This window comes from Coprinopsis cinerea (genome assembly GCF_000182895.1).
Source record: "Coprinopsis cinerea okayama7#130 chromosome 12 map unlocalized cont3.12, whole genome shotgun sequence".
NCBI lineage: Eukaryota > Fungi > Basidiomycota > Agaricomycetes > Agaricales > Psathyrellaceae > Coprinopsis > Coprinopsis cinerea.
The window spans coordinates 930123-955822 of record NW_003307533.1 but is presented as its reverse complement, the minus strand read 5'-3'; the positions used below and the strand labels follow the sequence as shown (position 1 = coordinate 955822).

At 51.4% G+C, this 25700-nt stretch overlaps 9 protein-coding genes across 9 annotated transcripts; 5 read left to right on the top strand and 4 right to left on the bottom strand.

The window, feature by feature from the left end:
• Nucleotides 1-219: 219 nt before the first annotated feature.
• Nucleotides 220-3505, bottom strand: CC1G_10805 (aconitase). Its single transcript, XM_001834879.2, has 10 exons — nucleotides 3285-3505; nucleotides 3117-3225; nucleotides 3034-3063; nucleotides 2804-2971; nucleotides 2491-2746; nucleotides 2155-2438; nucleotides 1720-2101; nucleotides 1286-1660; nucleotides 688-1232; nucleotides 220-632 (listed from the first exon to the last, which is right to left on the bottom strand). The coding sequence occupies exons 1-10, from the start codon at nucleotides 3452-3454 to the stop codon at nucleotides 600-602; spliced, it is 2352 nt and encodes a 783-aa protein (XP_001834931.2). The 5' UTR covers nucleotides 3455-3505; the 3' UTR covers nucleotides 220-599.
• A 602-nt stretch (nucleotides 3506-4107) lies between these two features.
• On the bottom strand, nucleotides 4108-5062 carry CC1G_10804 (hypothetical protein; the record flags this gene model as incomplete). The annotated part of the gene is made up of 6 exons (XM_001834878.1): nucleotides 4108-4268; nucleotides 4318-4392; nucleotides 4446-4491; nucleotides 4541-4717; nucleotides 4774-4854; nucleotides 4916-5062. The coding sequence occupies 6 exons, from the start codon at nucleotides 5060-5062 to the stop codon at nucleotides 4108-4110; spliced, it is 687 nt and encodes a 228-aa protein (XP_001834930.1).
• A 2546-nt stretch (nucleotides 5063-7608) lies between these two features.
• CC1G_10803 (hypothetical protein) lies at nucleotides 7609-9138 on the top strand (the record flags this gene model as incomplete). The annotated part of the gene is made up of 6 exons (XM_001834877.1): nucleotides 7609-7728; nucleotides 7786-8018; nucleotides 8069-8169; nucleotides 8220-8412; nucleotides 8467-8572; nucleotides 8629-9138. 6 exons carry the CDS (start codon nucleotides 7609-7611, stop codon nucleotides 9136-9138), a joined length of 1263 nt encoding a protein of 420 aa, XP_001834929.1.
• Nucleotides 9139-9958: 820 nt separating this feature from the next.
• Nucleotides 9959-12632, top strand: CC1G_10802 (ABC transporter; the record flags this gene model as incomplete). The annotated part of the gene is made up of 10 exons (XM_001834876.2): nucleotides 9959-10166; nucleotides 10215-10339; nucleotides 10395-10560; nucleotides 10776-10982; nucleotides 11037-11156; nucleotides 11208-11332; nucleotides 11389-11545; nucleotides 11688-12225; nucleotides 12280-12468; nucleotides 12518-12632. The coding sequence occupies 10 exons, from the start codon at nucleotides 9959-9961 to the stop codon at nucleotides 12630-12632; spliced, it is 1950 nt and encodes a 649-aa protein (XP_001834928.2).
• Nucleotides 12633-13692: 1060 nt separating this feature from the next.
• CC1G_10801 (hypothetical protein) lies at nucleotides 13693-14459 on the bottom strand (the record flags this gene model as incomplete). The annotated part of the gene is made up of 3 exons (XM_001834875.1): nucleotides 13693-14220; nucleotides 14279-14370; nucleotides 14423-14459. The coding sequence occupies 3 exons, from the start codon at nucleotides 14457-14459 to the stop codon at nucleotides 13693-13695; spliced, it is 657 nt and encodes a 218-aa protein (XP_001834927.1).
• Nucleotides 14460-14639: 180 nt separating this feature from the next.
• On the top strand, nucleotides 14640-18100 carry CC1G_10800 (hypothetical protein; the record flags this gene model as incomplete). Its single annotated transcript, XM_001834874.2, has 6 exons — nucleotides 14640-15976; nucleotides 16037-16233; nucleotides 16298-16830; nucleotides 16885-17514; nucleotides 17807-17952; nucleotides 18013-18100. The coding sequence occupies 6 exons, from the start codon at nucleotides 14640-14642 to the stop codon at nucleotides 18098-18100; spliced, it is 2931 nt and encodes a 976-aa protein (XP_001834926.2).
• Nucleotides 18101-18731: 631 nt separating this feature from the next.
• CC1G_10799 (hypothetical protein) lies at nucleotides 18732-20652 on the bottom strand (the record flags this gene model as incomplete). Its single annotated transcript, XM_001834873.2, has 5 exons — nucleotides 18732-19118; nucleotides 19180-19362; nucleotides 19412-19822; nucleotides 19877-20233; nucleotides 20338-20652. The coding sequence occupies 5 exons, from the start codon at nucleotides 20650-20652 to the stop codon at nucleotides 18732-18734; spliced, it is 1653 nt and encodes a 550-aa protein (XP_001834925.2).
• Nucleotides 20653-20993: 341 nt separating this feature from the next.
• On the top strand, nucleotides 20994-22889 carry CC1G_10798 (hypothetical protein; the record flags this gene model as incomplete). Its single annotated transcript, XM_001834872.2, has 10 exons — nucleotides 20994-21047; nucleotides 21458-21505; nucleotides 21794-21815; nucleotides 22064-22089; nucleotides 22139-22188; nucleotides 22263-22386; nucleotides 22508-22543; nucleotides 22631-22663; nucleotides 22699-22728; nucleotides 22857-22889. 10 exons carry the CDS (start codon nucleotides 20994-20996, stop codon nucleotides 22887-22889), a joined length of 456 nt encoding a protein of 151 aa, XP_001834924.2.
• Nucleotides 22890-24246: 1357 nt separating this feature from the next.
• CC1G_10797 (hypothetical protein) lies at nucleotides 24247-25644 on the top strand (the record flags this gene model as incomplete). Its single annotated transcript, XM_001834871.2, has 7 exons — nucleotides 24247-24318; nucleotides 24375-24387; nucleotides 24457-24591; nucleotides 24643-24791; nucleotides 24844-24922; nucleotides 24976-25305; nucleotides 25367-25644. 7 exons carry the CDS (start codon nucleotides 24247-24249, stop codon nucleotides 25642-25644), a joined length of 1056 nt encoding a protein of 351 aa, XP_001834923.2.
• Between the last annotated feature and the right edge of the window lie 56 nt (nucleotides 25645-25700).

The following is a 25700-nucleotide window of genomic DNA, read 5'->3' as shown; positions in this document are numbered from 1 at the left end:
CAAACTCCAGCCAAGACTCGGATCGCCGGACACTCCTTCCCTTTCTCGACACATTTCAAGCCTGGTCTGACAGCCTTCTGACATCATCTGAATCTCTAAAATAGGCTCAGAACCGGCGGGTATCACCTGGTATCACTTGGTAATCACGGCGACAACCCATCGTCACATCTCTACGCCAAGTCTGACACGTCTGCTATCTTCATATCTCAAATCGCGTGGTTCCGTTTTATCTGCATGCATTAGAACGACTAAAGAAGAGACGAGACAAAAGAAAAACTAATGAGTACAGGGTGCGCACCTACGCCGCGACACGGACAAGATAACCATGAGGAAATGCAGAGGTAAAGGAACGAGGGGCGAAGGAAGAGCGCGGTGGCGTTGCATGGTAGCAAGGGGGAGAAAAACGGAAAAAAAGAGTCGTACGTATACATGTCATCCAAACCACGGACCTAGCGCCACGAAGTGTTCAGCTAGTCGTATAAATAGAGTGATATGCAGGGTTGTACATCCTGAGACTACTCATGCAAACCAGGTCGATACTTTTAGGTTCCGGCTGGAGGCCATCGCGTAAAGGCGACGGGCGGATATCGATGAGCCACTTAAGCCTGAGCCTGCTTGGCCTTAGCAGCCATCTATAAATCGACGTATAAGCAACCTTCAAAACTTCAGTGCAGGTGATCGACGTACCAAGTTCAGGGCAGAGCCAGCCTTGAACCATTCGATCTGGCCCTCGTTGAAGGAGTGAGCCAAAGGAATCTCATCGACAGTGCCGTCGGAGTGCTTGGCGACGAGAGTCATGTTCTTGCCGGGAGCGAAGGTGTCAACACCAACGATGTCGACGCGGTCATCAGGGCGGATCTTGTCGTAGTCGGCCTCATTGACGAAGGTGAGGGCAAGCATACCCTGCTTCTTCAAGTTGGTCTCGTGGATACGAGCGAAGGACTTGACAATGATGGCAAGACCACCGAGGAATCGGGGCTCGAGAGCAGCGTGCTCACGGGAAGAACCCTCACCGTAGTTGTGGTCACCGATGACGACCCACTTGACGCCACGGTCACGGTAGTAGGCAGCGGTCTGGGGAACACCGCCGTATTCACCGGTAATTTGGTTCTTGACCTTGTTCGCCTCGCCGTTCTCAGCGTTGATGGCACCGATGAGGCAGTTCTGAGAGATGTTCTCGAGATGTCCACGGTACTTCAACCAGGGGCCACCAGCGGAAATATGGTCGGTCGCTGAGACGAAATGTGAGAAGGGAATAACACGAAGAGATGTCTTCAATACGTACTGCACTTGCCCTTGACCTTGATGAGGATAGGGAGGTCCTTGGGCTCCTTGCCGTCCCAGGGGGCAAAGGGCTTGAGGAGTTGGAGACGATCGGACTTGGGGTCAACGGCAACGTTGACGGAAGCACGGTCGGCAGGAGGGGCCTGGAAGGTGTTCTCGCCAGGGTCGTAGCCGCGGGGAGGAAGCTCGTGACCAGTGGGGCTCTCGAACTTGAAGGGCTTGCCGTCAGATCCGATGAGGGTGTCAGTGAGAGGGTTGAAGGAGAGGCTTCCAGCGAAGGCCAAGGCGGTGGTGAGATCGGGGGAAGTGACGAAGGCGTGGGTGGCAGGGTTGGCATCGTTACGACCAGTGAAGTTACGGTTGTAAGAGGTGACGACTAGGGGAGTTAATTCATTGAGAAACCACGGCATTCATGGGAATAACAAGTCAACTTACTAGTGTTCTTCTCGCCCTTCTTAACATCCTGTCGGTCCCATTGACCAATGCAAGGGCCGCAGGCGTTAGCCAAAACGATGGCACCAGCGTTTTCGAAGGCCTCGACTTGGCCATCACGGGCGATGGTGGCACGAACTTGCTCAGATCCGGGGGTGACGGTGAACTTGCTCTTGAAGGAGAGGCCGTGGTCGGCAGCCTGCTTGACGATGTTGGCGGCACGGGACATGTCCTCATAGGAAGAGTTGGTGCAAGAACCGATCAAGCCGACCTTGATCTCATCGGGCCAGCCGTTCTTCTTAGCCTCCTCAGCCAACTTGGAGATGGGAGTGGCCAAGTCGGGGGTGAAGGGACCGTTGATGTGGGGCTCCAACTCAGAGAGGTTCTAGGGTTACTGTTAGAAGGTGCGCAGCCCCCCGAGAAGCAAATAGAACTCACGATTTCGATCATCTGGTCGTACTCAGCACCCTCGTCGGCCTTGAGGTTGGCGGAGAATTGGCGGGCATAGTTGGCAATGTCCTCGCGGTTGGTGGCCTTGAGGTACTTGGCCATGCGCTCGTTGTAGGGGAAGACGGAGGTGGTGGCACCAATTTCAGCACCCATGTTGCAAATGGTGGCCATACCGGTGCAAGAGAGGCTCTCAACACCAGGACCGCGGTACTCGACAATGGCACCAGTTCCACCCTTGACGGTGAGGATACCAGCGACCTTGAGGATAACGTCTGTAATTCTGTTAAGATCTGCCATCCGAATCCTGGCAAAAAGATTGCTCACCCTTGGGAGTAGTCCAGCCGCCAATCTTGCCGGTAAGGTTAACACCAATAACCTTGGGGCACTTGAGTTCCCAAGGAATGCCAGCCATGACGTCGACAGCATCGGCACCACCAACACCGCAGGCAATCATACCGAGACCACCAGCGTTAGGGGTGTGGGAGTCGGTACCAATCATCATTCCACCAGGGAAAGCGTAGTTCTCCAGGATAATCTGGTGAATGATACCAGAGCCGGGCTTCCAGAAACCGAGGCCGTACTACAAAGAGGGATGAGCCATGAAGTCAAAATTAGAAAGGCGAGGTAAAGAACGCACCTTGGCAGTAGCAGTGGCCAAGAAGTCGTAGACTTCCTTGTTGATGTTGATGGCACGTTCCAAATCCTTGACACCGCCAACTTGAGCCTCAATCAAGTGGTCGCAGTGGACGGTGGTGGGGACGGCGGCGGTGTCCATACCGGCGGACATGAATTGAAGGAGAGCCATCTATGTCGAAATCGAACACGTCAATATCCACCGAGGCAGCTCCGCGAAGTCCAAAAACGAACCTGGGCAGTAGCATCTTGGCATGCAACCCGCTAAACACAAAAAATGAGTCGTAGATTCCAAGACGAACACGTTCTGTACGCACGTCAGGCCTGAGCTTCAAGTAGCTCGATCCTCTAACAATCTCCTGCTCGTGTGGGTTGTCGAGATGTCCATAGACAATCTTCTCGGACAAAGTCAGAGGTCGGTTGAGCCTGTTCGGAACATGATAAGCGACACTGGAGGACGACCGAGAAGGCCAAAGGCTGCTCACCTCTCGCGAACGATAGCCAAGTTATCTTCAATGCGTTGGTAGTTGATATAGGCGCCCTTTTCGAGCAAAGACATGGGTACTTTGGTGTCGCCAATGCGGGGTGCGACGGTGGCCATGCCTGCGGCAAGGCGCCGCAGGGCGTTTGACGTTCTGTTCGAGAGGTTCAACATCGTCGTTGAGGACGGCTAGGACGGCGGCGGCAACTGCGCGACGACGACGACTAGCGGGTAGGTGGTGTTAGAGGAAAGAGATTGGGTGGAACATCCCGGACTCTGACGAAACGTAAATTTATACCCACGTGAATATCCAAATCTCGTGCCGGCGCCGGGTCCGGGAGCCAATCACGCCCCGTCCTTTTGACGGCCACACCCTCAACGCCCATATGCTCTCCCTTTTTTCCACAATTTCTTTCGATTTGTTCCGTACTCTGGCCCCTGCTCATCTTAATCCCCTTCCCCGCGTTCCACGATCTCCCCAGTCTTTTCATTGTGCCAGGGTTTCACTGCACAAGACAGTCATCTTATCTACATTGGGGACGCCCACGGACGCCACTGCGCGACATAAGTATTCTAGTTCAGGGAACATTCCGCAGCTCCTTATCATCGTCCTTGAGCTCTTCGACATTGCCCTCTTCGATGTCGTCGCGTCGGTAGAGCATCCACAGGAGCCATCTCCTTCGCAATAAGTGACGTTCGCTTGGGTCCCGACGGTCGGAAAACGAATGCACCCTTCCAACTCTGGGTCATCCGTGACCCACTTTCCGACTCCACCCCACATTCTTCACGGGCCAAGCCGACTTGGAGGTGTTGTTTGCCGCCACCTCTCACGAAGCGCGGATTTCACCATTCACAACCGCCTCCGCCTCCTTCAGCAGCTCCTGGGCGTCTTTGATGATCTCGTTGCCTCTCGCGCCCTTCTCGATCTTGCGAGAAAGGAGGGTGATAGCCTTCTCGTCTGCGGCGGAACTCGTTGTCTGATACGCGACTGTTGATCAGTCAGCAGAGAATGCCCACCTTGGATCTGTTATACACACCTTTCAGGGCATTCAAGTCTTCGAAACCCTGGGGTGCCGGCAGTGACTGGGAGAAGAGCAATTCCTGTGCATGTCCTGTCAAGGGCTTGTCAATACTGCTCGGTGAGAGTGCGTGTCTTCCAACGAACCCTGATTCGACATATCTCGGACAGCAGCAATGACTGCATCCTCGTCCTAAAAAAGGCTTGTTTCAACATCTTGATGAATCGGTTGCATCACCTACAGCATGGCGACCGAGCTTCAAGAGCTCAGCGACGCGGGAAGATAACGAGCTCGCTCCTTCCGATACCGGATATGTCCAACCTTGGAGGTCTTTAATGTATCCAGCAACGAACAAGGTTTGGTCCTCGACGATGGAGTCTCGCAACCGAGGATAGGTGCGTTCCTTGTACACTTCGATCTAGGTGTGACGCTCTGTGTCATACGACCATCTGAAGCAGAGAACTGGTGACTCACGGTTCTAATCAACCGCTCAGAATCCTGTCCTAGTACGCCAGTCCTCTCCAATACATTTTTAATTTGCCGAATCTTCGAATTCTAAAACCAGGGGGGTTGAAGTCAGACGACCACTAACCTATTCATGAACGGGTATTCTTACGTTCACTTCCAACATCTCGTTTAGGCGCTCGTCCGCAACGCCCTCAACGGGGAGGTCGCTGCGATATTGAAGACTCCGCTGCGCCAATAGTCGAGCTCTCTCGAGGTGGTCATCACTGTCGGTAAGACTGCGCAGTCGAGCGACCATTGTCTCCTCGTTCGCCAAAGAAACCTCTTTCCCGGAAAACCGCGACACTCTGAGATGATACGCGTGCAAGTTCTGAACGATATTAAGTCTCGATCAATGCCAATGAGGGTGTGGCTTACAGCAAGCGTTTCAGTGATGTATTTCGAAGATTTCGAGGCCTTCGAAGGGCGAATCGAGGGAGGTTGCTCTGCGACAGGCCGATTTGGCTACACAGAGCAACGAATTTGAGTTGGACTGGCAGAGTAACGCCGAAAGTCGTACCTCTCTGCTCTCTACCGCGTTTCTACGAGAACACACAAGTCAATTAAGCCATCGAAGAGATATACAGATATTAAACCTGCCTCAATCGTTGCATCAGAATCCCAACCTCTTTCAATCTTACCACTCTGATCGTCTCCCTCTTCTCCAGCACGTCCAATAACAACTTTGTCTTGCGTTTTGCCTCGACCTCTCTCTGTAATTCATCGTAGTTCATCTCTATTTCGCGTTCAATAACGCGAAGTACGGGGACGAGGAATGGGCAACACACTTAAATCCGACAGGCTTTTTTCGGCCTCTTGAACCTCTTTCCTAGTAGCCTCAACGCTCAGCGTCACGGCTTCCAAATCAGCCCTTGCTCTAGTAGCTTCATGATCAACGGGCAGAACGGACTGCGGCTGAGGGATCTGGGATTTAGATCTCTCATTCTGATACCTACAACGTCGCATCCTCTCCTCAGGCCAGCGTACTCCAACTGAATTAGGGCAAGCCTCGCACCTCAGAATATCCCGTCTCGCTCCCCTAGTCCCCTGTCTTCCTTTGACTCGATCCATTAAACAGGCCAGTAGCCTTTGAGACTCGTCATCCAGTTTTCTATGCTCATCGACCGAGATCTCGGGCCCTCCCAATTCCATTAACCTTTTGACCATATCCGCATCAGCAACTCCTCTGACAGTTGACTGCGAGCCTCCAGACGCGGTGTTTGGACCTATGCGGTGCCTGTCATGTCGTGGGGGTTGTCTGAGAGAAGGCTTTCCAGAATCTCGAGAACCTTTCGTCTTTGCAGTCGCGAAACGGATATTTCTCTCCATCAAGGTCGCAAACGAGGTGAACGCTCAGCTGGGCGATGGCGCTCGTCGCGTCCACAGACGCTAGTGGCTGTGACGCAAGTGTGGGAAATGCTGACTACCAAAAGCACAGCCACAGTGCGCCACACTTGCTCGTCCAACCGTTTTGTCCAAGTTCGTCATTCGTTTCTCTGAAGGGTTTGGACTTTTTGAATGGTGCGTGGTGGATGTTTGTGGGTCCTTTGGATGATTTCCTGATTTCCAAGTTTCTGCAGATATCATGTTCAACTTTCGGGTTCCAGAACCGTAAGGTCTTTTGTTGAATACCAGGCGATTCCAGGCGAGATTGGCGGCCCTCGTCAAATCGGCACTGGTCAGGCACAGACGGTATAGCGACACCGGTGTGGAATTGAGCCTTGAGAAAAAGGGATATCCAGCACTCAGCGATAACAAGTCAGGCTCAGGCGCCGTATTCCATCCGTTACCGTAACCGCGGTGTACACAGGGACGAGCGACATCGGTTGCCTAGCCTCTAACAAGCGCCTCTGGACCAGCGTGGTCTTCAGGCGTCTATTGGGACCTACTGACGATGGTGGAGCTCTTGTGGGACCTGGCACCTCGACGTCCACGCTTGGGGAGCCCAGAGCTCGTTCGTAAGTCAGTCTCTTTTCAACTTCCGTCCCCAAATGCCCAAACTGAGTATGGCCAGTTTCTGTTTGCACCCTCCCACAGAGAAACGAAATACAATGCTCTGAACCCTAGCCATCATGGAACATATCCAAAACCGTTCATACCAGCTACCAAGAAGTCTCTTAGTCCTCATTTTTCGAAGCTTTTTGTTGGGACCCTTTAACAGCCCGGAGGCTGTGAGAGTCCGACACGAGTCAAGAATGCCGGTATTGACGCAGCTTCCCATCTCTCAACCGTGACATGCCCTTGCATTCCTACACTTGCTTCCTATGCACGGCCACAGCGCTCACTCTAATCGCCCACAAACCCGATGCCTTCTCGAGTTCTACACACCACTATGACCCCATTTACCAAGACGATCCCCGGGGTTTATTCGTCCGAGCTCTCAAATTAGGGCCTACAAGCAAGCCGGATAAGGGACAACGTTCTATTCTTGGCGCCATGCGCCGCACTTTGCCCCCATTTTGGGGCAAATCGATGACCTAGAGTGTTTGTCTAGGTGCAGACCTTCGGTGGTCCTTGACGGCCGGCGCTTCTGGTCACTGGTGTGCAACATGACATCCGCCCAATTCATATAACGGGAATGCGATACTTATAATAAGAGCGCCGAGTCACCGAAGATGGTAGGTCTCCCCTCCATCTCCATCTCGTCCCTCCCCTGCTGCTAACTCTCCTGCGCTCATAGAGAGTTCCGCCTGACGACTGGTGATTATACCCACCCCAACCACTATTCCAACTCATTGCTGGCTGTTACGACACTATTACGACTGACGATCCTTCGCTGAACACCAATTATCTATCGACTACACCATGACTGCAAGCGCGACACTCGCCTTCACCGGCTTCATCCCTGTCCCAACTGTACTCGATTCAGACCAAGAGTACAACCCCTTTCCTCACGTCGTGGCGCCCTATGTTGGAGCAGTATTTGTAAGTCACACCTATTCCCGTTGCATTATTGAGCGCTTCGACTCACGTAATGTTAAGATGGAAACCTTCCTTTATGGAATTTGCTGTGTTTTATTCAGCATCTGCGCCTACGTCCTCATCCGCCGACAGAAAGCCCTTCACTGGGTCCTCCTCGTCTTCGCCATCGCCATGTTCGCCCTTGCAACTGCCGACATGACATATACCTTTTACATCTTCTTCTCGAAGATCTTGTCGGGAGGGCTGACGTTCAACACCCTGTACCCCAAATACGTGATGTTCGTGACCAATACGTGAGTATCGCTCCCTTAGGCTTTCGAACTGGATCTGATGCACGATGTAGTGTTCTAGCCGATACGCTACTGCTCTACCGATGCTATGTGGTGTGGGGATCAAGAAAACGGATCATTGCTGGTCCCGCTGTCCTGCTCGTGGCCGCCACAGGTGTGTACATTCATTCTGACTCACCAGCACTCAGGCTAACACGTTTTCAGTCTGCGGCTATCTATTCGAAGGAGCTTCAATACACCTATTCAAACACGCTTGGGTTTACCTAGCACTCACCTTCTCGCTCAACGTCATCTTGACCGGTTTGACTGCTGGAAGGATCTGGTACATCTCACGTCGTGCAAAGGGCATTGTGGGCGATGGTCTGCTTAAGCGATATAATGCCAGTATCGCAATCCTGTGCGTCTTCCCGCTCTTCTCCCAGTCTCAGTAATCGTCCTAACCCCTGTCCAGTATCGAATCTGGCATGATCTACTCGGTTTACATGACCCTCGACCTCGCATTCCACAACAACGCCTCAGCCAGTGCAATCCTCGATGCCGGTCTAATTCAAGTAGTCGTACGTGTTTCCTCTTCTCACATCTCCACCTCCTCCGAGGCTGACCGATCCCGCAGGGTATTGTCCCAACTCTTATCATTGTCCAAGTAGGACTTGGCCGCGCCGTGCACGAGATCGAAGAGGAGGCCCAATCCCGGATGGAGTCGAGCAAAGCTCACAATAGCCGGTCATTCAGCTTCGACGGCGCCGCGCGCACCCAACGTTCCTCTCTCAACTCGTCTCATGGCATCCGGAGCCACCGCGGCTCCAACGCAACCCTCAGCCCCGAGCTCGCCGAGCACCGTCGGTCGTTCAGAAGCACGCGTAGTGCACGAAGCTACGCCTCCGGGAATCGCAGAACTGGAGCTGGAGTGTACGATCTGACCAACTTGAGCCCCACTCAGGATTCGTACACCCTTCCCAGCTCCCCGAGGTCCCTCCCTCCAAGCCCGGTCGTACTGACTAAGCCTGAACTCAGTCGGAGCGTCGATGGAAAGATTTATCAAGCTTTTGTTGAACCTATTTCCTTGGTTAACTCGAGAGATTCTTCGAGGACTTTGGACGATGATCGATTGCCCCCTGTTTGAATTCTGATTCCTCTTTTTTTTCGTTCCTTCATTCGGCTTGATTCCGAATCTCGTATGTACAAACTAACAACGGACAACCATTGCAGAATATCCACCTTGTAGCAACTACCTTTCCAAATCCCCACTGTATCATAGTTTTTTTTTTTTTTACTGTACTGAGTTAAGTACGTAGACGCTGGCCGAATTGCAATTGAATGGACACGCGTTTCCGAGCGAGTATACACCACGTCGTGGAGTGGGGTTGCGGAAAAAAGTGGGATTCCTGTTAGATTGGGACACCGTTTGGCAAATATTGCGTATCAAGATGCCCGGAAAGGTGCGAAACGCAATATATCCCCCTCCCCAGACTCTAACCCAGACTCTAAAGCCCGACCCTGCATTCAATTGACCTTCAACAGCCACCCTTCGAGCGGTGGGATTTTCGAGCTAGGGGAGGCACGAGCAAGAGCCTATCGAGTGGTATGATCCCATTGATTTGGCATCAATCCCACTCTTGCTCGGCATCCCAGTTTCTGTTCCAACCCACTCCTTGTAACTTGTCATCGACCTTTCCAAGAAGGCTAGCGCTGGTCTTCGAGCTGTCACGGTTTTGACGGCCAGCGGCCTAGCGCTTACAGCATGGCACGCGGCTCCGATGCTTCAACGTCTTGATGCCTGACCACGACCAGCTCTTCATGACATCCCTCCTTTGCCGTCGGGCTGTGGGCTCATTGTAGGCAATCCATACAATGGCTGCGTACATGTGGATCCAGGATGGGTACATATAGAGCCTTTGAACTGCAACTCGGGCGCCCTTTGCTTCTTCTACCGCAACCCCACCATGACCGCCAACTTGCCCCAGGAAAAACCCACCAACAAAACCAAGGACGAGGTCAACTCGGATGTGACGAAAGAGAAGAAGGACATGGATGAAATCGGTGTCCCAGAGAAAAAGAAATACGACCATGTGGTTGTTGAAGAGCACCAGTACGGCGTTTGGAAGGTCTTTCTGTGCGACAAACCCCAAGAAACAGTATCAGATCGCGTTCGTAGGCGGTTCCTCCTTGATCACAGCGGGCTTTCCCCCAGTCTCATAGCGAGGTTCTACATGGACGTATACTCCCTGTCCCCAGTTCTCTTCCTTGCCATGACCGGCTCCTGGTTTTGGGAGTCTCTGGAAAGTGCAATTACCATGTACCTGACAAACGATATGCTGCGTGCGGTGAGTCTGAGTCTTATATCGGTTGGCGAGGGCTCTGAGATAATACTACCAATAGATCGAAGCCGGTCTCGCCCAGAACAAGCCCGTCGTCTGGGCAGTCATCAAGGCTCTGGCGTCTCGCGCTCTCTGCTCGGGGCTCTTGTCCTATATCTCTTCCCAAAGGTGCTGTGTAAGCTTCAGCCCCCAGTGTGGCATCCTCGCTTACCAGAAGCTGGCCACAGGTATAAGCTCGAGCTTCAGATGCGAGAAAAAGTGAACCATCATTTCAGCCTTGAGATGATGCAAGGTAGTTCAAACGTACTCTTAGTCCAGTGGTGATCTGTTGACTCGCTTGGGGTTCTAGCAACTCTGAGAAACCTGGAAATATCTCCCTCTCCCGACGGTAGATTCTTGGACTAAATTATGAAAGAGCTAGCTTGTTGACGCCTGCTCGTAGGTGACGTCGAATACGAAGAAGAAGAGCTTTGGAATGCGTTCCTGTCCCTCCACTGTGGTCTAGGGAACTTATTTGCGGCCGTGTTGGAGCTGTTTGTCATTCTGAAAAGCACCAACATCCCGTATAGCTATATCTTTCTCATTCTCCACTTCGTGCACTCCTTCCTCAGGGACTTCCTCGGTACATTCCGCCGTAGCCGAGAGTGCAGTGAGTTGATCTGTCTCGTAGGCCCGAAGCTGCAGCTCACTCACTGCTGGCCAGTGTCCTATAGCTGGATCAATAACACGGGCTATGTGCGAGTGAAAGCTCTCGAGTCCCTGGTTTCGTCTTATTATCGGCAAGATGTCATCTGCGGGGATCTAGCCGACTGGATATTAGATGGTGAGAAGTGCTTCCAGCCCGCTTGATGTGCATCCTCGATTCATCTGTTAGCAGAACTCAAAGGTGCTTGGGCAAAACTCGAGATTTTGCCAACAGGATTCCCATGGCACTTCTTTGAAGGCGGGGTAGGGCCTTTAGGCGATATGCTGAAGACAATGCTGGATGACGGTCCGATGGTATATGCGACCCTTTTTTGAACCTTCTTTTTCTGAGCTCCCAAACACGCCTACAGGCTCTTTGTCTAGTGATGGCTGTCTTGGGAAGCGCCGAGTCGCTTTCCATGGCAAACATTGCCATACTTCATACATCTTTATCAACGCTTCGACGTACCACTTCCCGCTTTGACGGGAACCTGGGAACGATTAGGCACTACACTATGGCCATCTTCGGTATGTACGAAATTGTGGACGCCAATAGGCAAGAGCGGCCTCCAAAAACCCCTTATCCTTCATACCCCTCGGAAAAATGCAAGGGGATGGAGTTCAAATTTGTGTCAGTGCATCATGCTCGAATTAATGCTACTTCTGATAGGTAGTTTCAGCGACTTGTGTTTCTCATACCTCGGAAGGCAAGGCAGCGTCAATGCACTTCAAGACATCAATCTCACAATTCCCGCCGGGAGTGTCGTCGTCGTCGTCGGCGAGAACGGTAGTGGGAAGTCGACTTTGATCAAGATTCTCTCTTGTTTGAACACTCCTACTACTGGCTCATTCCTCATCGACGGCAAGCCGGCAGATGAGTACGAGCCCCATGATCTGAGACAGGCTTCTGTGATCCTCAGCCAGGATAGCCAACTCTATCCTCTCTCATTTGCTGAGAATATTGGACTGGGATGCGTCAACCTGAAGTCGGACGCGTCCCTGGTGCAGGAAGCTGCAGAGAAAGGCGGTGCGATGGAATTTATTTCGAAGTTGGAAGCAGGGTTGGATACAGTCCTGGACCCTCTGGAATTCGCGTCTCCCAGGAAGGATCGGATTCCGGACGACGACGATCACCCCCTCACCAAGATTGTCAATAATTCCCCCAAAAGTATCGATATTTCCGGGGGCGAACGTCAAAAACTACTCGCGTGAGTTCAAGCTTCAAATCACAAGAGGTACTCACTCTTTTTTCGCGTTTTCAGTGCACGCGCATTTATGAGGCTCCACTCGGGAAAAGTTAACTTTATCGCAGTCGACGAGCCAAGCTCAGCGTTGGATGCCGCTGCAGAGCTTCACCTGTTCAATGGCCTTCTGGCAGCCCGCGAGGGGAAGACAGTCGTGTTCGTCACTCATCGCTTTGGCCATCTGACGAAATACGCAGACATGATTTTGTAAGGCTGTTTTCACCATTTGGACTAATTTCTAATGGTTCTACTGTAGGTGCATGAAGGAAGGGCGGATCGTGGAGTCTGGAACCCACTCCGAACTCATCCAGAAGGCCGATGGCGAATATGCGAGACTATATCGCATACAAGCCGATGCATTCTCTGAGTAGACGGCATGATACTATTATTTAGGACATTCACATTCGCTATCTCGATTTATAGACAGGATGTATGGTGTGTCTGTTCCAACAAGCGCCCAGTTTTGCCTGTCTGTGTAAACGCCCGACTTGAAAGCCATCGGATCTAACGTACAAATATTCGGTTATAAGCTTGACGAATTGGCCGTAGATGGGCCGGTCACCACGGCGTATCTACAGCGGTGTCCTCCTCAAGTACGTTCTCCTATGCCCACTTTTCGTTATTTATTTTGCTTTGTGTGGGGCCCTGTGAAATTGAGATGTTAAATCACATTCCTGTACTCGTTGAACTCCGAGAGTTGTTCACATGATTGGACGGCGAACTAACCAATTTCCGCTGATCATGAGCGACCCGTAAGTATGCAAACCAACAAGTCCAAGAACTGAGAACGTCAATACTCAGCGAGTCGGGCGCCATCCAAGAGCCATACTAGGCGCTGGCGTCAGTCTTCTGCTCGAGCGCTCGCCATCCCTCTTACTGTCCCTTTGCTACTGATGCTGCCATCGCCCAGAAACCTTTGCACTGTGCTCCCTGTCTAGACTTCATCTCTGTTCCACCTTCGACTAATTCAAATTGTAAAGAATTTTCCAACGATAGTCTGGGGTCAGGTACAGGTTGATATACACAGCGTATCAGAGCAGAATCCGCGAGCGCCTGGATTGCGTTGGATTGTGGGATTCACGCGGAATCCGGCGAGAATTCAGCCACACGTCAGAATTTGCGCTCAATGCACACCAGAATCCACACACCAGAATTGAAGAAGATATAATGAGTGCTACATTCTCGCACACAACTGCAATTCGAGCGAAATTCTGCCTCCAGAATATGTGAGGCCATACATTCTGGCATTCAGCGGGAATTCGGCGGGAATTCAACTTAAATTCACAATCAATAGGACATGGCTATAGCTAGGTATACAACTCGAATGGAAAAAATGATAAAACACGAGGGGGTATCAAAATGAAGGTGGTATAGGAATGTTTATGCTCTCCAGCTGTGAATGCTTATCGGTGAAATAGAGGCCGTCCAGAATTACCGAAAACGATGCCGGTCTTGGAGTAGTGCATGGTAGTGGTCCCGCTCCTGGCTGAGGATGGCCCTGTGAGCATCAGCGGCCCTGATATCTGAGTCGAGTCGCATAAGCCGCATTTGAATCTCGAAAACGACCTTTTCGTAGTGGGCCTGGCAGCAAGAAGCCTCGGGGTCTTCGAAGATACTCGCAAAGTTCTCGTGGCCGGCTGGAACACAAAAGGGACAGTAAGGACCGGTGTTCTGAGAATCAGGCTGGGAAAGAGACTGGATGCTGTCGTTGTGGGAAGCCTGAGGGGAGGAAGGAGGTTGCTGGGACCCCACAGCTGGTGTCCAATCCGTCAGAGGGCTCAAGGCCAAGTTGGCATCCAGGTCGTCATTCTTCACAGAGGGAACATTCAAAACAGGAGATAGTGGTGTTACAGCGCGTGGCGATTTGGGAATACGAGGCACCCTGCCATTAAGGGGCTTCCAAGAGGGGTCCGGGAGCTGGCTTTCGGTAAGCGGTGGTTCGGTCGACGTTCTTGGACGCTGGCAGCGGTTCAGCGCTTGATCTGCAGGTCTCTGCGCATGGTAAGACTTGGCGTACTTTGCTGTTCTTCAGCTTCTTTCTCTGCTCCTTGTCAAATTCAAGTGCAGCGTAGTCGGGGCGAAGGAAAACGGTCGGCGTGTCCAAAGGATCTGAGAGCAGTCAAACAGGTTGACTGTTGGAATGGTTGAGATAGAACCGCACCTTTCCTCAGCTCTTCCAGAAAGCTTCTCTTCGCCATGTCAAAAGGGAGATGGAGGGGCAATAGGTTGTGTGTGAGATGAAAGGGCAGTCGAAACCGAGGAATCAGTCTTGAATTGGTACCAAGTCGATTCAAACTCCGCCCAAAGAGCGGCGCGCAACGGTCACGCAGATCCAATCCCTTCTAACGACGTCGACAACACTCTGAACAGCTTGCTCTATGCCCGAACGTCGTTCGCGCGCCCAAAGGGACGAATGTCCTTGCGTTAAATGTGACAAAGACCCTCTTCCTCTACGCCGACACGACCACGAAACCATTGGACGACACATTCGCACCTACGGCATCAGCTTGGATGCTGTACTACCAAACATTCGAATAACACGAAAGATTCAAGAGGCCATCGATGTCCGGGATGCATTACTTGTGGAACGGAACAAGCGCGAGGCTGAAAGACGAGAAGCCGAGATTGGGGCAAGGCGTGGTCATGGGATTATGGAGGACGGCGGGAACCAGGATATTCGGATTGAGGGGCAAGGGATGGAAGGAAACGGTGGGGCAGTGGAGATGGAAGAGAATGACATGGGGGAAAGGATGGACGAAGACGGCGATCCAGAGTTCAGCACTAGCCGGACCATGGAGGGGGACGACTCTGACAATGACAGTAGCGGCTGGGAGACTGATGTCTCTCTCCCCCAGCAGCCAGCACATGGTCCAGCTCTGGCACGCAACGAATCTACCCCAACCATTGGTACCCGTATTGACGATATCCCCGAAATAAACCGGTTTGGCGCTCATGATACCGAATGGACCCGGGTTGTCTTCCCTTTCGCTGATGTGGAACTCGAGGAAAATAAGGACCAGGAAGAGGCTCTGAATCTGGGAGCAGCACCAGCCTATGCTAGGAAGGAATCCACACCTGTCCGTATGGCGTATCTTCAGGCTGTCCTAAATAACGTCATCAGTCACAGCTCAGTTCGCCATACCAACACCAACCTTGAAGGCTCGCTCAACATGCTTCAGGCTGCTGGCGTTCTGCCCGATTACCCTGTCCCAGCACGGACTTTAGCCACAGCAAAGCGACGACTAGGACTCGACCCCGATCTTTGGATTATCAATTACACCTGCTGCCCCAAGTGCTGGAAACTATACACCCCATCGGAGATGAGAAGTCTACCTGCGCCCGAATGTCCAGCACCCAACTGCGACGAAGTGCTGTACAAGGTCAAAAAGAACTCGAAGGGAAAGGTGAAGCGGGAGGCAATCAAGATCTTGCCTCAAGTTGGCCTCCTTGCATCCATCCGTCGAATGATGTGCCGCCCAGGATTTGCTAGCATGCTGCGGGATAGTCGCGACACTCCGACCAACGCCAATGATGATCCTAACTTTCTGATGAGGGATATGCACGATGGAAGTATTTGGCACGACTTGAAGACGCAAATTCACCGCGAAACGGGGAACCTGGGGTCCGTTCGTGATGTCCCTGGAGAGGGTGAGGCCGGACCGAGAAGACTGACAGAGCACCGTTTTGGTCTCCACATGTCTGTGAACATTGACTGGTACGTCACCATCCCTGTAATTCTCTACTTGTTTTCGCGCGCTGAATCTAAATCCTCCAGGTTTGGGTGCTTTGTAAACAGGCCTCATTCAACTGGGCCGGTCTATATTGCCTTCGCCGACCTCCCTCGTGAAGAACGCTTTCGGCAACTAAACGTGATTTGCATCGCCATTACGCCAGGTCCAAAAGAGCCAACAACGGAGCAGCTCAACAATGTCATGGAGCCTGTAGTGCGGGACGCACTCAGCCTCAAATCAGGTGTGTTATTGGCTAGGAATGTGATGTGTCGGGGGTCTGATCCAGGTGCTGTGGTCATTTTCAGGCGTCAAAATGGGTGTATACAATGATGACACTCGTGCTATTGACGAACATGAGGTCTATGCAGACTTTACTTGCGACAACTGTGATACGCCTGGTGCGCGCAAGTTTGCAGGGTTTTCGAGTCACTCGGCCGACATGCACCCCTGTCCTTGGTGCAATTGCACCTCCCTCGACATAAACGATCCGAAAGGGTACAACACCGACACATTCGAACTTAAGGACGACTTCGAACTACTGAAGCACAAGTTTCACAGCAGGGATGCAGTACCAGCTCGTCAGGCAACAATCAATGAAAACCACGGTGTCCGTTGGGCTGCGTTTGACTGGATTCCTGGCTGGAAACCGGCAAAACAGACGGCGCTGGATTTCATGCACTGCGTCTTTCTTGGCATCGTGCCCTGGCTTTTCTCGACTCTCCTCTTTGGCGCTCATCTTTTCCCTGGGACTGGCGGGGAGAATTCATCAAAACAACGTTTCGAGAAGACAATCAACTCTATCAAGTGGCCGAGCCACATTACACGGCTGCCAAAAAATGTGAGTACTTTTGTTAACACCTAGCTCTACATTTCTGACTTCTATTCTGTCCAGCTTGGGGAGAATCCTTCGCTAAAGAAGGCGGATGAATGGCGTCGGCTTTTGACTGTATCCCCAGTCGTTCTCTGGGCTGCGTGGAAGGACCATACCGACACCATTCCCGACACCGAGCCTCGCTTAGGCCCCAACCAAACCCTCAAAACCACTCACTGCCGACGCTTAAAAACTCTCTATGATGTGATTATTCTCCTCTGTACCGCCGTTCGACTTCTTTCGACCAAGGTCATCTCGATGAACCAAGCTTTCCAGGGCCAGAGATACTTGGCTGCATACTGTCAACGGCTTCTCCAGCTTGGGGCGCATCTATCGCCCAATCATCATTTTGCGATGCATCTGGCGGATATGATAAAGCTCTTCGGCCCAGTCTATGGCTGGTGGCTGTATGCTTTCGAGCGTTTCAACGGCTTGCTCAAACGGGTCAAGACTAATGGACACGACGGTGGTCGAGTTGAGCTCACGCTCATGCGCAACTGGCTTCTCGCCCATCTCCTCTATGAGCTTTCTCTCCACCTTCCCGACGATGCCAGCCCTTTTGAGCGGGCCCTTTTGAACGATATCATCAATAGCGAAGCAACACGAGGTGGAATGGCCGTCGAGCTTGCAATTCTCCGAGCAGAGGCGACTGTCGACAATATCTCCCTTCCAAAACAAATGGCAACGCAACCAATCAATCTTGATACTATTCACCTTCGATGGACATGACGATGGCCATCTATACGATCTGCTCTTTGATTACACCTGCGCTCAATGGCCACATCAAGAGATCTATCATCGGTATGGACCGTTGGAGGAGGGTGGTGTTCGTTTCCATCCAAAGCAAGTGGCAAGGCGCCTTACCTATTTCCGGAAGGGTGGGCTCCGCTACGGCTCCAAGGACAATACGCACACGCAAGCCGACTCATTTGCATTTATCCAGGCAGACAGTGTTAGGGTTCCAGTCGCCATCGAAGCCATCTTCCTCCTCAAGATACCAAACACAGAGTTGCCATCTAATGTCTGTCTCCTAGTTCGCCGTCTGAAAGATGCTGAGGATCTTCCCGTCGAGTTACCATGGCAGCCATAGTAAGTCATTTATCGAGACCAGTTGTTTTTGTTGTCATACTGTCTAACAAAGCCATACAGCTCATCCGTTCTTGGAATAACGACCAGCCGCGCAAATGATTACGGCGACTACGAGATCGTTACGGCGGGCACAATCGACTGTCCTTAGGGATGGTCAAGGGGTTTTAAAACCCCCAGGGTAGAGGCCAAGGGTAGAGCGGGGGTAGGGGTAAGGGGTAGGTCTCCGGCTACCCTTGGCCAAACCCCTACCCCCGGTCGGGGGTAAGGGTTTTGATAAAAATCAATCAAAACCCATTTATTTCAGCATCTATGTATATTTTCTACTAAATAACTGCTGTATGCGCAATAAAACACATAAAAATATACATATAGACAACTGTAAGTAATTGTTAGTGCCAAAATGATTAAAACCCCTTGGTCAAAACCCCCAGGGTTGGGGGTAAGGGTACTACCCCTACCCCTCAGTCAGGGGTAGGGGTTTTGGGGGGTGGGGGTAAGGGTAGGTGTCCGGCTACCCGGGGGTTACCCCTGTCCTTCCCTAACTGTCCTCTGGCTCATATTCCTGTCACCCTTCACAGCGGCGATGAATTATGGATCTCAGTTTCTTTTGATCATGTAAGTTCGACTTTTCACCAATTTATTCTGATATGTGTATGGACTAATGTGCGATTACAGAGTACTGCTGAGCCTACTCTAGAGGAAGCCGAGTTCTAGTACAATAGAGGTAAAATTATGATACAAATCGAGTGGGGAATAGTAAAAGCGTTCACGAAACAGGACTAAAAAAATTCGGCACCAGAAACACTGGCCTCTTCCGCCACTGCCTTCCCCTTCTTTCCACTTTTCCCCGTCTGGCTTGTGGCCTTGCGTTTTAGGGCTAGGGCACCCTTGGCCGCCTTCAAGGCCTCCTTCTTCTGCAGGATGTCCTCTGGATCCTCTGCATCTCCCCAATGCTTTCCATTAGCCGCAATCCGGGTCTCAACATCGACATCGGGATGCTTCGCCAACCAGTCTGGGTCAACCATCCATCGACGAGCACGACCGACAAGTCCCTTTGTGAATGGTGGACCCTCAGTCTCCTTGGGTGTTCCTGCAATCCGGATAGTCGCCTGAGTCGACGCCTGTGGATCACGACCAGCATCCGCCAGAGCCTTGATGCGACGCAGCTGTACAAATCAATGACAGGCGTCAGTAGGCCTTCAGGAAAGTATTGGAGTAAGCCGTCACCTCCGCTGACTCCCACGTTGCAGGCCTCGAAAGATATTTGGACTTGTCAATGGTGCCGTCGGGATTTTGAAAGTCTTCGTCGTCGGATTGCATCTGGGCAGTGAAGACTGGGTCGTACTTTGGGTGGTTGATTTCATGATCTTGTGGATACGTCTCGCGGCAGCGAATGCGCCGTGCGCATTTCTTAACGAACAGTGAGTAACAGGTACTGGACAAGAACAGAGGCACTCACATATCGAGCCCGGTTCAACATGTCAGTTCGAGTCTTCTTATCCGCCCTCTTGACTGCAGCGGTTTCAGAATTACCTCGCCATATACCCCGCATGCGCGCCATCTTGGATTTGAAAGAGACCTTCCACTGATGGAGCGAAAGGATCTTCCCTGCAGCTGCGGCCTCTTCATGGTACGTCCAACCGTGCGCCATTACATAGTCTGCTAGGATGCCGATGACTTTCTCGTTGTGTGGATTGGTTTCAGAGAATTCCCAAAGGTACCGTTGAATGTGGATGGTGGTGCCTTTGATCAACGGACGGCTTAGAATGTCTTCGTCTGGAAGGTCGGGGTTAGGGACGACGGGGAAGAGGTCCCTCTTATTGAGGACACTGATGCCAAGGACTGCCTTGACAGCTTCGTTGACAAGCAGCTAGCGAAATTCGAGGTCACTAACAAGGAACGACGGGAAGGAGCATTGACCTACATGGCAGTAAGTGCTCTTTTGGAAATCGGATGCAGTGAGCTCGTCTACCACGTCCTCCTCCAATTTCGCAATCGCATCATTGACATGACCGTCGCCATCGCACAGCACGTCGAATATCGTCGCCGAGGAGCTGCTGCTGGCCGATTCCACGATTGTCGAGGTCGATACCTTCAGCTCCTCAACCGCCTTCGAGAGTGCATCAAATTCGGCCCTGAGTGCAGCATGCGCACCCGTCAACGAGGAATGCTCTGCCTGGAGCCACGCCGTTCGATCCACTAACGCTTGGTTGTACTGCTCGAGGACAGCGATCTGCTTCCGAATCTCGATGCATTCGCGATATACAGCTTCACCAGCGATCTTTCCATCTTTCATGGTAAGCACGAATAAGGGGTGACAGGGAGTGCAGTCGAGATTGTCAAGGCGGGGAAAGGGTGAGTCATCGGTGAAAGAGTGGGAGGCACCTGAGGAGGATTCGGCGCCTGCGAGGCGGGAAGTGGCGGGAGGGTATGCGTTGGACTGGGCATGGTTATGGGGGCAGGCACAACGTGTTTGGCTGGAGGACTGGGGTTGTTTCGGAGAGCTGGGAAAGTAGGCAGTGGTGGGAGGATGTAGTTGGGCCCGGCCGGCGGGGATGTGGTTGGGCCCATCGCTAGAGGGATAGCGTGGCTAGGCGGAGCTTCCAGAGTTGATGTTGGTCTAGTTGACGCCTGCGTCAAGGTGGGAGGGGCTGCTGTGCCGGGAATAGCTTGAAGAATGGGGTCGATATTGGCGTCCATTACAGCTGAGGGATCAACTCGTCAGTTTCGGACGCGTTAATGAAGATACCGGATGGTTGCTCACCGTTATATGGGGTTGTGGGCGTACCAGAAGGTCTGTAGCGCCTCTTTGCTAGGTTTCGAGGCGAGAGAGCGCGGTTTGAAGGAGAATTGGGCGGTCTGGCGGGGGTCGTGTCATTTGTACAAGGACTATATTTAGGCCAATACGATCGATTTGACCTGAAAATAGACAGGGAATGTAGAATATCTGGATTGTGCGTAAGAGGGAAAAGCGATGGACGTCGGATTGTACTGCATTCTGAGAGCCAGATTTCGTTCAAATGGCGGCTATATTCCCGAAAATGAAGCTGAATACAAAAACCGAGCGTTGTGGTCACATTCCATTTGGATTCCCGGTGAATTCCGGAATCTGAGCTCAATTTGGCGGCCCGCACATTCTACCTCGATACGCTGTGATATGTGTATACAGTCGCGGACAGTCAAAGTCGACAACTTGATGATGAAAACTGGATTCCTCCGAAAACGCTCGGAAACGACGTATCTCGTTGAAGGGGGTCTCCTGGCAAAGTTTGAGCAAAATTAGTCGAGCGGTTGTCGAGAAATGTACCAATTATAGTGCAGACGGTGGGAAAAAGTTGGCCACGAGCCATTTTTGCCCCTAAATTCATGAAAAATAGCGCAATCGACTCCTTTTTGAAAGCTGGATCTGATCCTGGAGTTTGGGAGAATTTGGTCGACGTCCTCAATCAGGAAAAAATGATTAATTTTACCCCAAAATGGAATTTCTCTGACGGCGGGCACTCAGGTGCAAATGGTTTTGCTAAATTCGCTTTGTGGCAACGGTTTTTCGACCGTAAGTTCGTTGGAAGAGGTCTTTTTTCCAGGGGGCGTCTGCCCTCAACACTATGGACCCTGTATCCGTTTAATTCGCACGTACCGTCCGTGAAAAGGTCCAGAATTCACGTACAACACGTTACCTATGTGTTACCTCGAAAATGTGTGACTTTTGAGCCCCAGCATTCTCCGTGAGTTGCTCGTGAGCGAGAACTCACGGATTTGGAAGTAACGGAATCTGCCTGGATTCTCCGTTTGCTATCCATCACAACTATGCCCAATACCTAATTCTTTTTGTATGACCTAGGCATTAGGAGAGTCTGAGAAAGGTAAGTTGAGAGGTTTCATTGGAGAGGTAGGGAGAGTAAGGTACGGGGACAAGAGATTTCGACTTGAAGGTGGACTTAGGCGTTCGCGCGTCTCCCCACATCAGGTGATCACGCCTTTGCCAAACAGAGACCAACCACGCCAGAGTGTGCGGTGTGCAAGCCCTTTCTCTTTCCTGCCAACCAACCTCTCATCCTCTTCTGCGCGAATGCTACTCTCACAGTACCTATTGAAACGCAGTGAGCCTGAGGCTTCGAGGAGGGTGGTAGTGGCAAGGTGTGTACACATATTCTGTGTCACTTTGACATATTTTTGACTTTCGCAGAGGATGCCGAAGCAGGGCGAGATTCCGAGAAGGACAAGGTTGAGGAGAAGGTGAATGGCGGACAAAACACGGATAATTGTATGTTTTCCCTCTTTTCCAAATTTAATATCGCGTGGTTTCTCAGAGCGAGGGCTCCAATTCTGGCAAGAAGCGCTGTCGTCCTCCCAGACCAACGCTCTGTGAAGAAATCATACAAGATTCAACTGCCCAGATTGGCGACCTCCAGGACCAACTCGCTGCAAACAAAGGTATGTATTTACTCATCTGAAAACAGTAGCCCCGTAGTATAGTGTTGTGCACACGCCTGTACATTACCAACTGCCGCTATAATCAAAATTACAATCTGACGTAGCTTGCGTGACCCACTAGCGTGCTTTCCGTTTGTACTCCGTATGTTTTGAGCAGGTAAGTAACGGAATGGGTAGGAGAAAAGGCCCAAGGGCAGTACAAGCAAACGGAGACATAGCGCACGAGTTTGTTGAACATTTGTAGAAGAAACGGAAAGATACGGATGCTCCTGGGGTTGTGCGTGAATCGGTATATTTCTCAAATGCGTTTAGGTACATCAAATCCGAGTTTATTCTAAACGGGTAAGTAACGCGCAAAAACTAACGCAGCATCCGTGACTGGGCGTTTGGAGTTGACGGCTGGTGCGTTTACTGACGATGCACCAGCCGTTTGCAAATCCGTTTATTTTAAATGGGTTCAGGGTCCATAGTGCAAGGCCAAAATCGTCTCCGAAGGGGTGTAAAATGCGGTCTCTGAAGTCGAAAATATTGGCCACGCCCAAAAACCCGTGGGAAAAATTTCGGAGATGTGTTTTTTGAACGCTTTCGTGAATCTGAATTTGTGGACGAAAAATGGGGCCAAAATGTCGTGCCGTTCAAGAGAAAGCCGAGTTGTCGACTTTGACTGTCCGCGACTGTACCACTTTTGTAAAACTGAGCACTATCTTGGGTAGAGCGGATCAAAGACACAATTCCAATGCTGACTCCCCCGCCGAAGGGCTCGCGCCGTGTCAATAGTGGCCCGTCTCCTCTCGTTATCGGGTGATATTCGCCGACATGGCTTTCTGAACGCCGCTTCAAGACCAAGTTCCCAAAGCAGGGCCTGGGGGGTCACAGTGGATATCATGAGTTCAAAGCAGAGGCAGGTTGTTGTTTAAACTCGAGAACGGCAATTGCTAGCTCTTGCGATATTTCAAAATGGATAGTCTAGACAAGAAAGACAGAATCGATAGTCACCACAAAGGTTCGACGTTACTCGAGCACGCAATTGGCGACCTCCAGGCATGTCTGGACCACCCAATGGTATTGTCAGTGCCGGTTGCTACTCGACTGGAAGTACTATATCCGAACAGTGCAACTGAGGCAAAACAGAAGCTGACGCAACATGTAGTAGCGCTCAACTTCACGCCTCTGAGAAAGTGCCCAACCCCTCGACTGGATTTCATGCTACTTACTGACCGGACTTGTCAGTGTTGTGGGTCCTGGGTACACACACTCCCACTGTCTGGACCCTGTTGTTGAATCTGATTTCAATAAAGCTCGTTATCGTCGGGCGGTTGTGCTGAAAGCCTCAGGTTTAAATTCTCCCATGGCATTCAAGGAGTTATTCAAGAGTTCGCAAGGCTTTCTCGTTAGTTTATGTATGATATATGAGCCTCTTACGAATTGGCTACAATGTGTTTGAGTTTTCAGCCAGGGTCGGGTAAGAAGTGAATATAAGCCAAACCTCGTTAGGTTTCCCTATGGTGATGCATCACTCTGAACCAATTTAATCTTTCCAATCCTGCTGTCCACGGGGTCGGTAACCGTCGGTTATCCCACGCCATCACACCCAAAACTCTAAGTTATGTAGCTTTTCTCCATCTCCCCACGACGCCACTCACCAACAACTGTACGGAATGCAGGGACACCGAACATGCCACGGTGTTGGCGTCTGACTCTAAAACCAGACCTGGGATCGTATCGAACTTTCAAAACACATTCTTTCCACTTGCCTCCGACTCCCGAGCGCCGCCCCTTCAGGTCCAGTGCGCTGCGACCGACAAAAGCCAGTAACTAGTCACAGCTCATCTGCCAGCGGTCCCGCCCACTGCCCCCAGGATGGACACGGACCCTGCTAGTAGTGCGGACCGCCGGACCCAAAGCTACATTCTCGCTGCAATATTTGTCGAGGTACGAGCCATTGACGCTTCTACCAGGACGTGATCACAGTTGACATATTTAAACAGTTTATTTTCTATGGTTAGCTGCCGTCCGTCCCACTGAGGTGTGCTGAACGCTCACGCCTCCCAATGTCTGCTGGCTTTCTAGGCGCCTACGTCGTGCTCTATGCAGTAGCACTATATCTCATGACGCGGCGGAAGTCAATCTACAACGACTCATGGGGAGCCCGAATGTTCTTCATTGCGATCAATGTCATGTTCATACAGGCAACCCTCCACATATGTAGGTCTTTTATCTTCTCCACAGGTTGTCCTGCATGTTGACGATGTGCAGGTGTGAACTTCTACCGCGGAATCCGGGCATATGGGGAGGTGGTCTTTGAGACTCCCATAAACTATTTTGAGCAAAATTATACTAGCTGGGACAACCTATCCCATATAGTTATGTTCGGGAATATGCTTTGGTTTGGTGATGCCCTGGTTGTGAGTCCGCTTCATCCACCGATCTTGAGCTATGCTGACCATTGGCACCCAGATTTACAGATGTTATGTCGTCTGGAACCGCAATATCTGGATCATCGCCTTACCACTTTTACTCCTCGCATACAGCGTGGGTGCGTATATGGGATACGAAGCCTTTCCCATTCCTTTACTGACAACTAGTCAGTCTTGAACCTCGTATTGTATGCCTGGTGGGAACTTGATTTTGCATCGCCTGAGGAGATGCACCCAGTGATATCCACAGGCTATCCTCTGGCATTCATCCAGAATTTCCTAACAACGGGATTAATCACCTACAAGCTCTGGGCTCAGTACAGGGAGTCCGTCAAAGCAGGAGTAATTGCATATGGAGGACCCGTTCGCATCATCACCGTAATGAGGATCGTCATTGAAAGTGCTGCCCTTTACACCGTTGAACTGATGGTCATCATCCCTCTCTTTTTTGTCAATCACCCTGCTCAATTTGTTATTCAATCCGCATTGGTGCCCAGTGTCGGTACGTCGTCGATCTCTGACGCCTTTTGTCTGTCTTCAGAGCGCTTACCATTGTTATAAAGGTATTATTTTTGTATTGATGGCCATCCGACTTCACCTGGCCCAGCAGGAAGAGATTCTCAGAAACAACGGAATCCAATCTGTTATTCCACCATGGTTCTCGAACGACCCAAGATTGCAACAAACCTCAACTCACAATGGAGACGGAGTAGATCCAGAACTCTCGCTCGAGGTATTGTCCACTGCCACCACCAAACCTCCGCAGCTGGTGAACCGAGCGTCCGAGGCGACCCTCAATCGCAAGGCAGATGAAGCAGGTGGAAGTTTGGGGGAAGTCTAGTGGCTATATCTCAGGTATAGGGCCCTCGTCTCACTCCATATATCTCGATGCCGCGC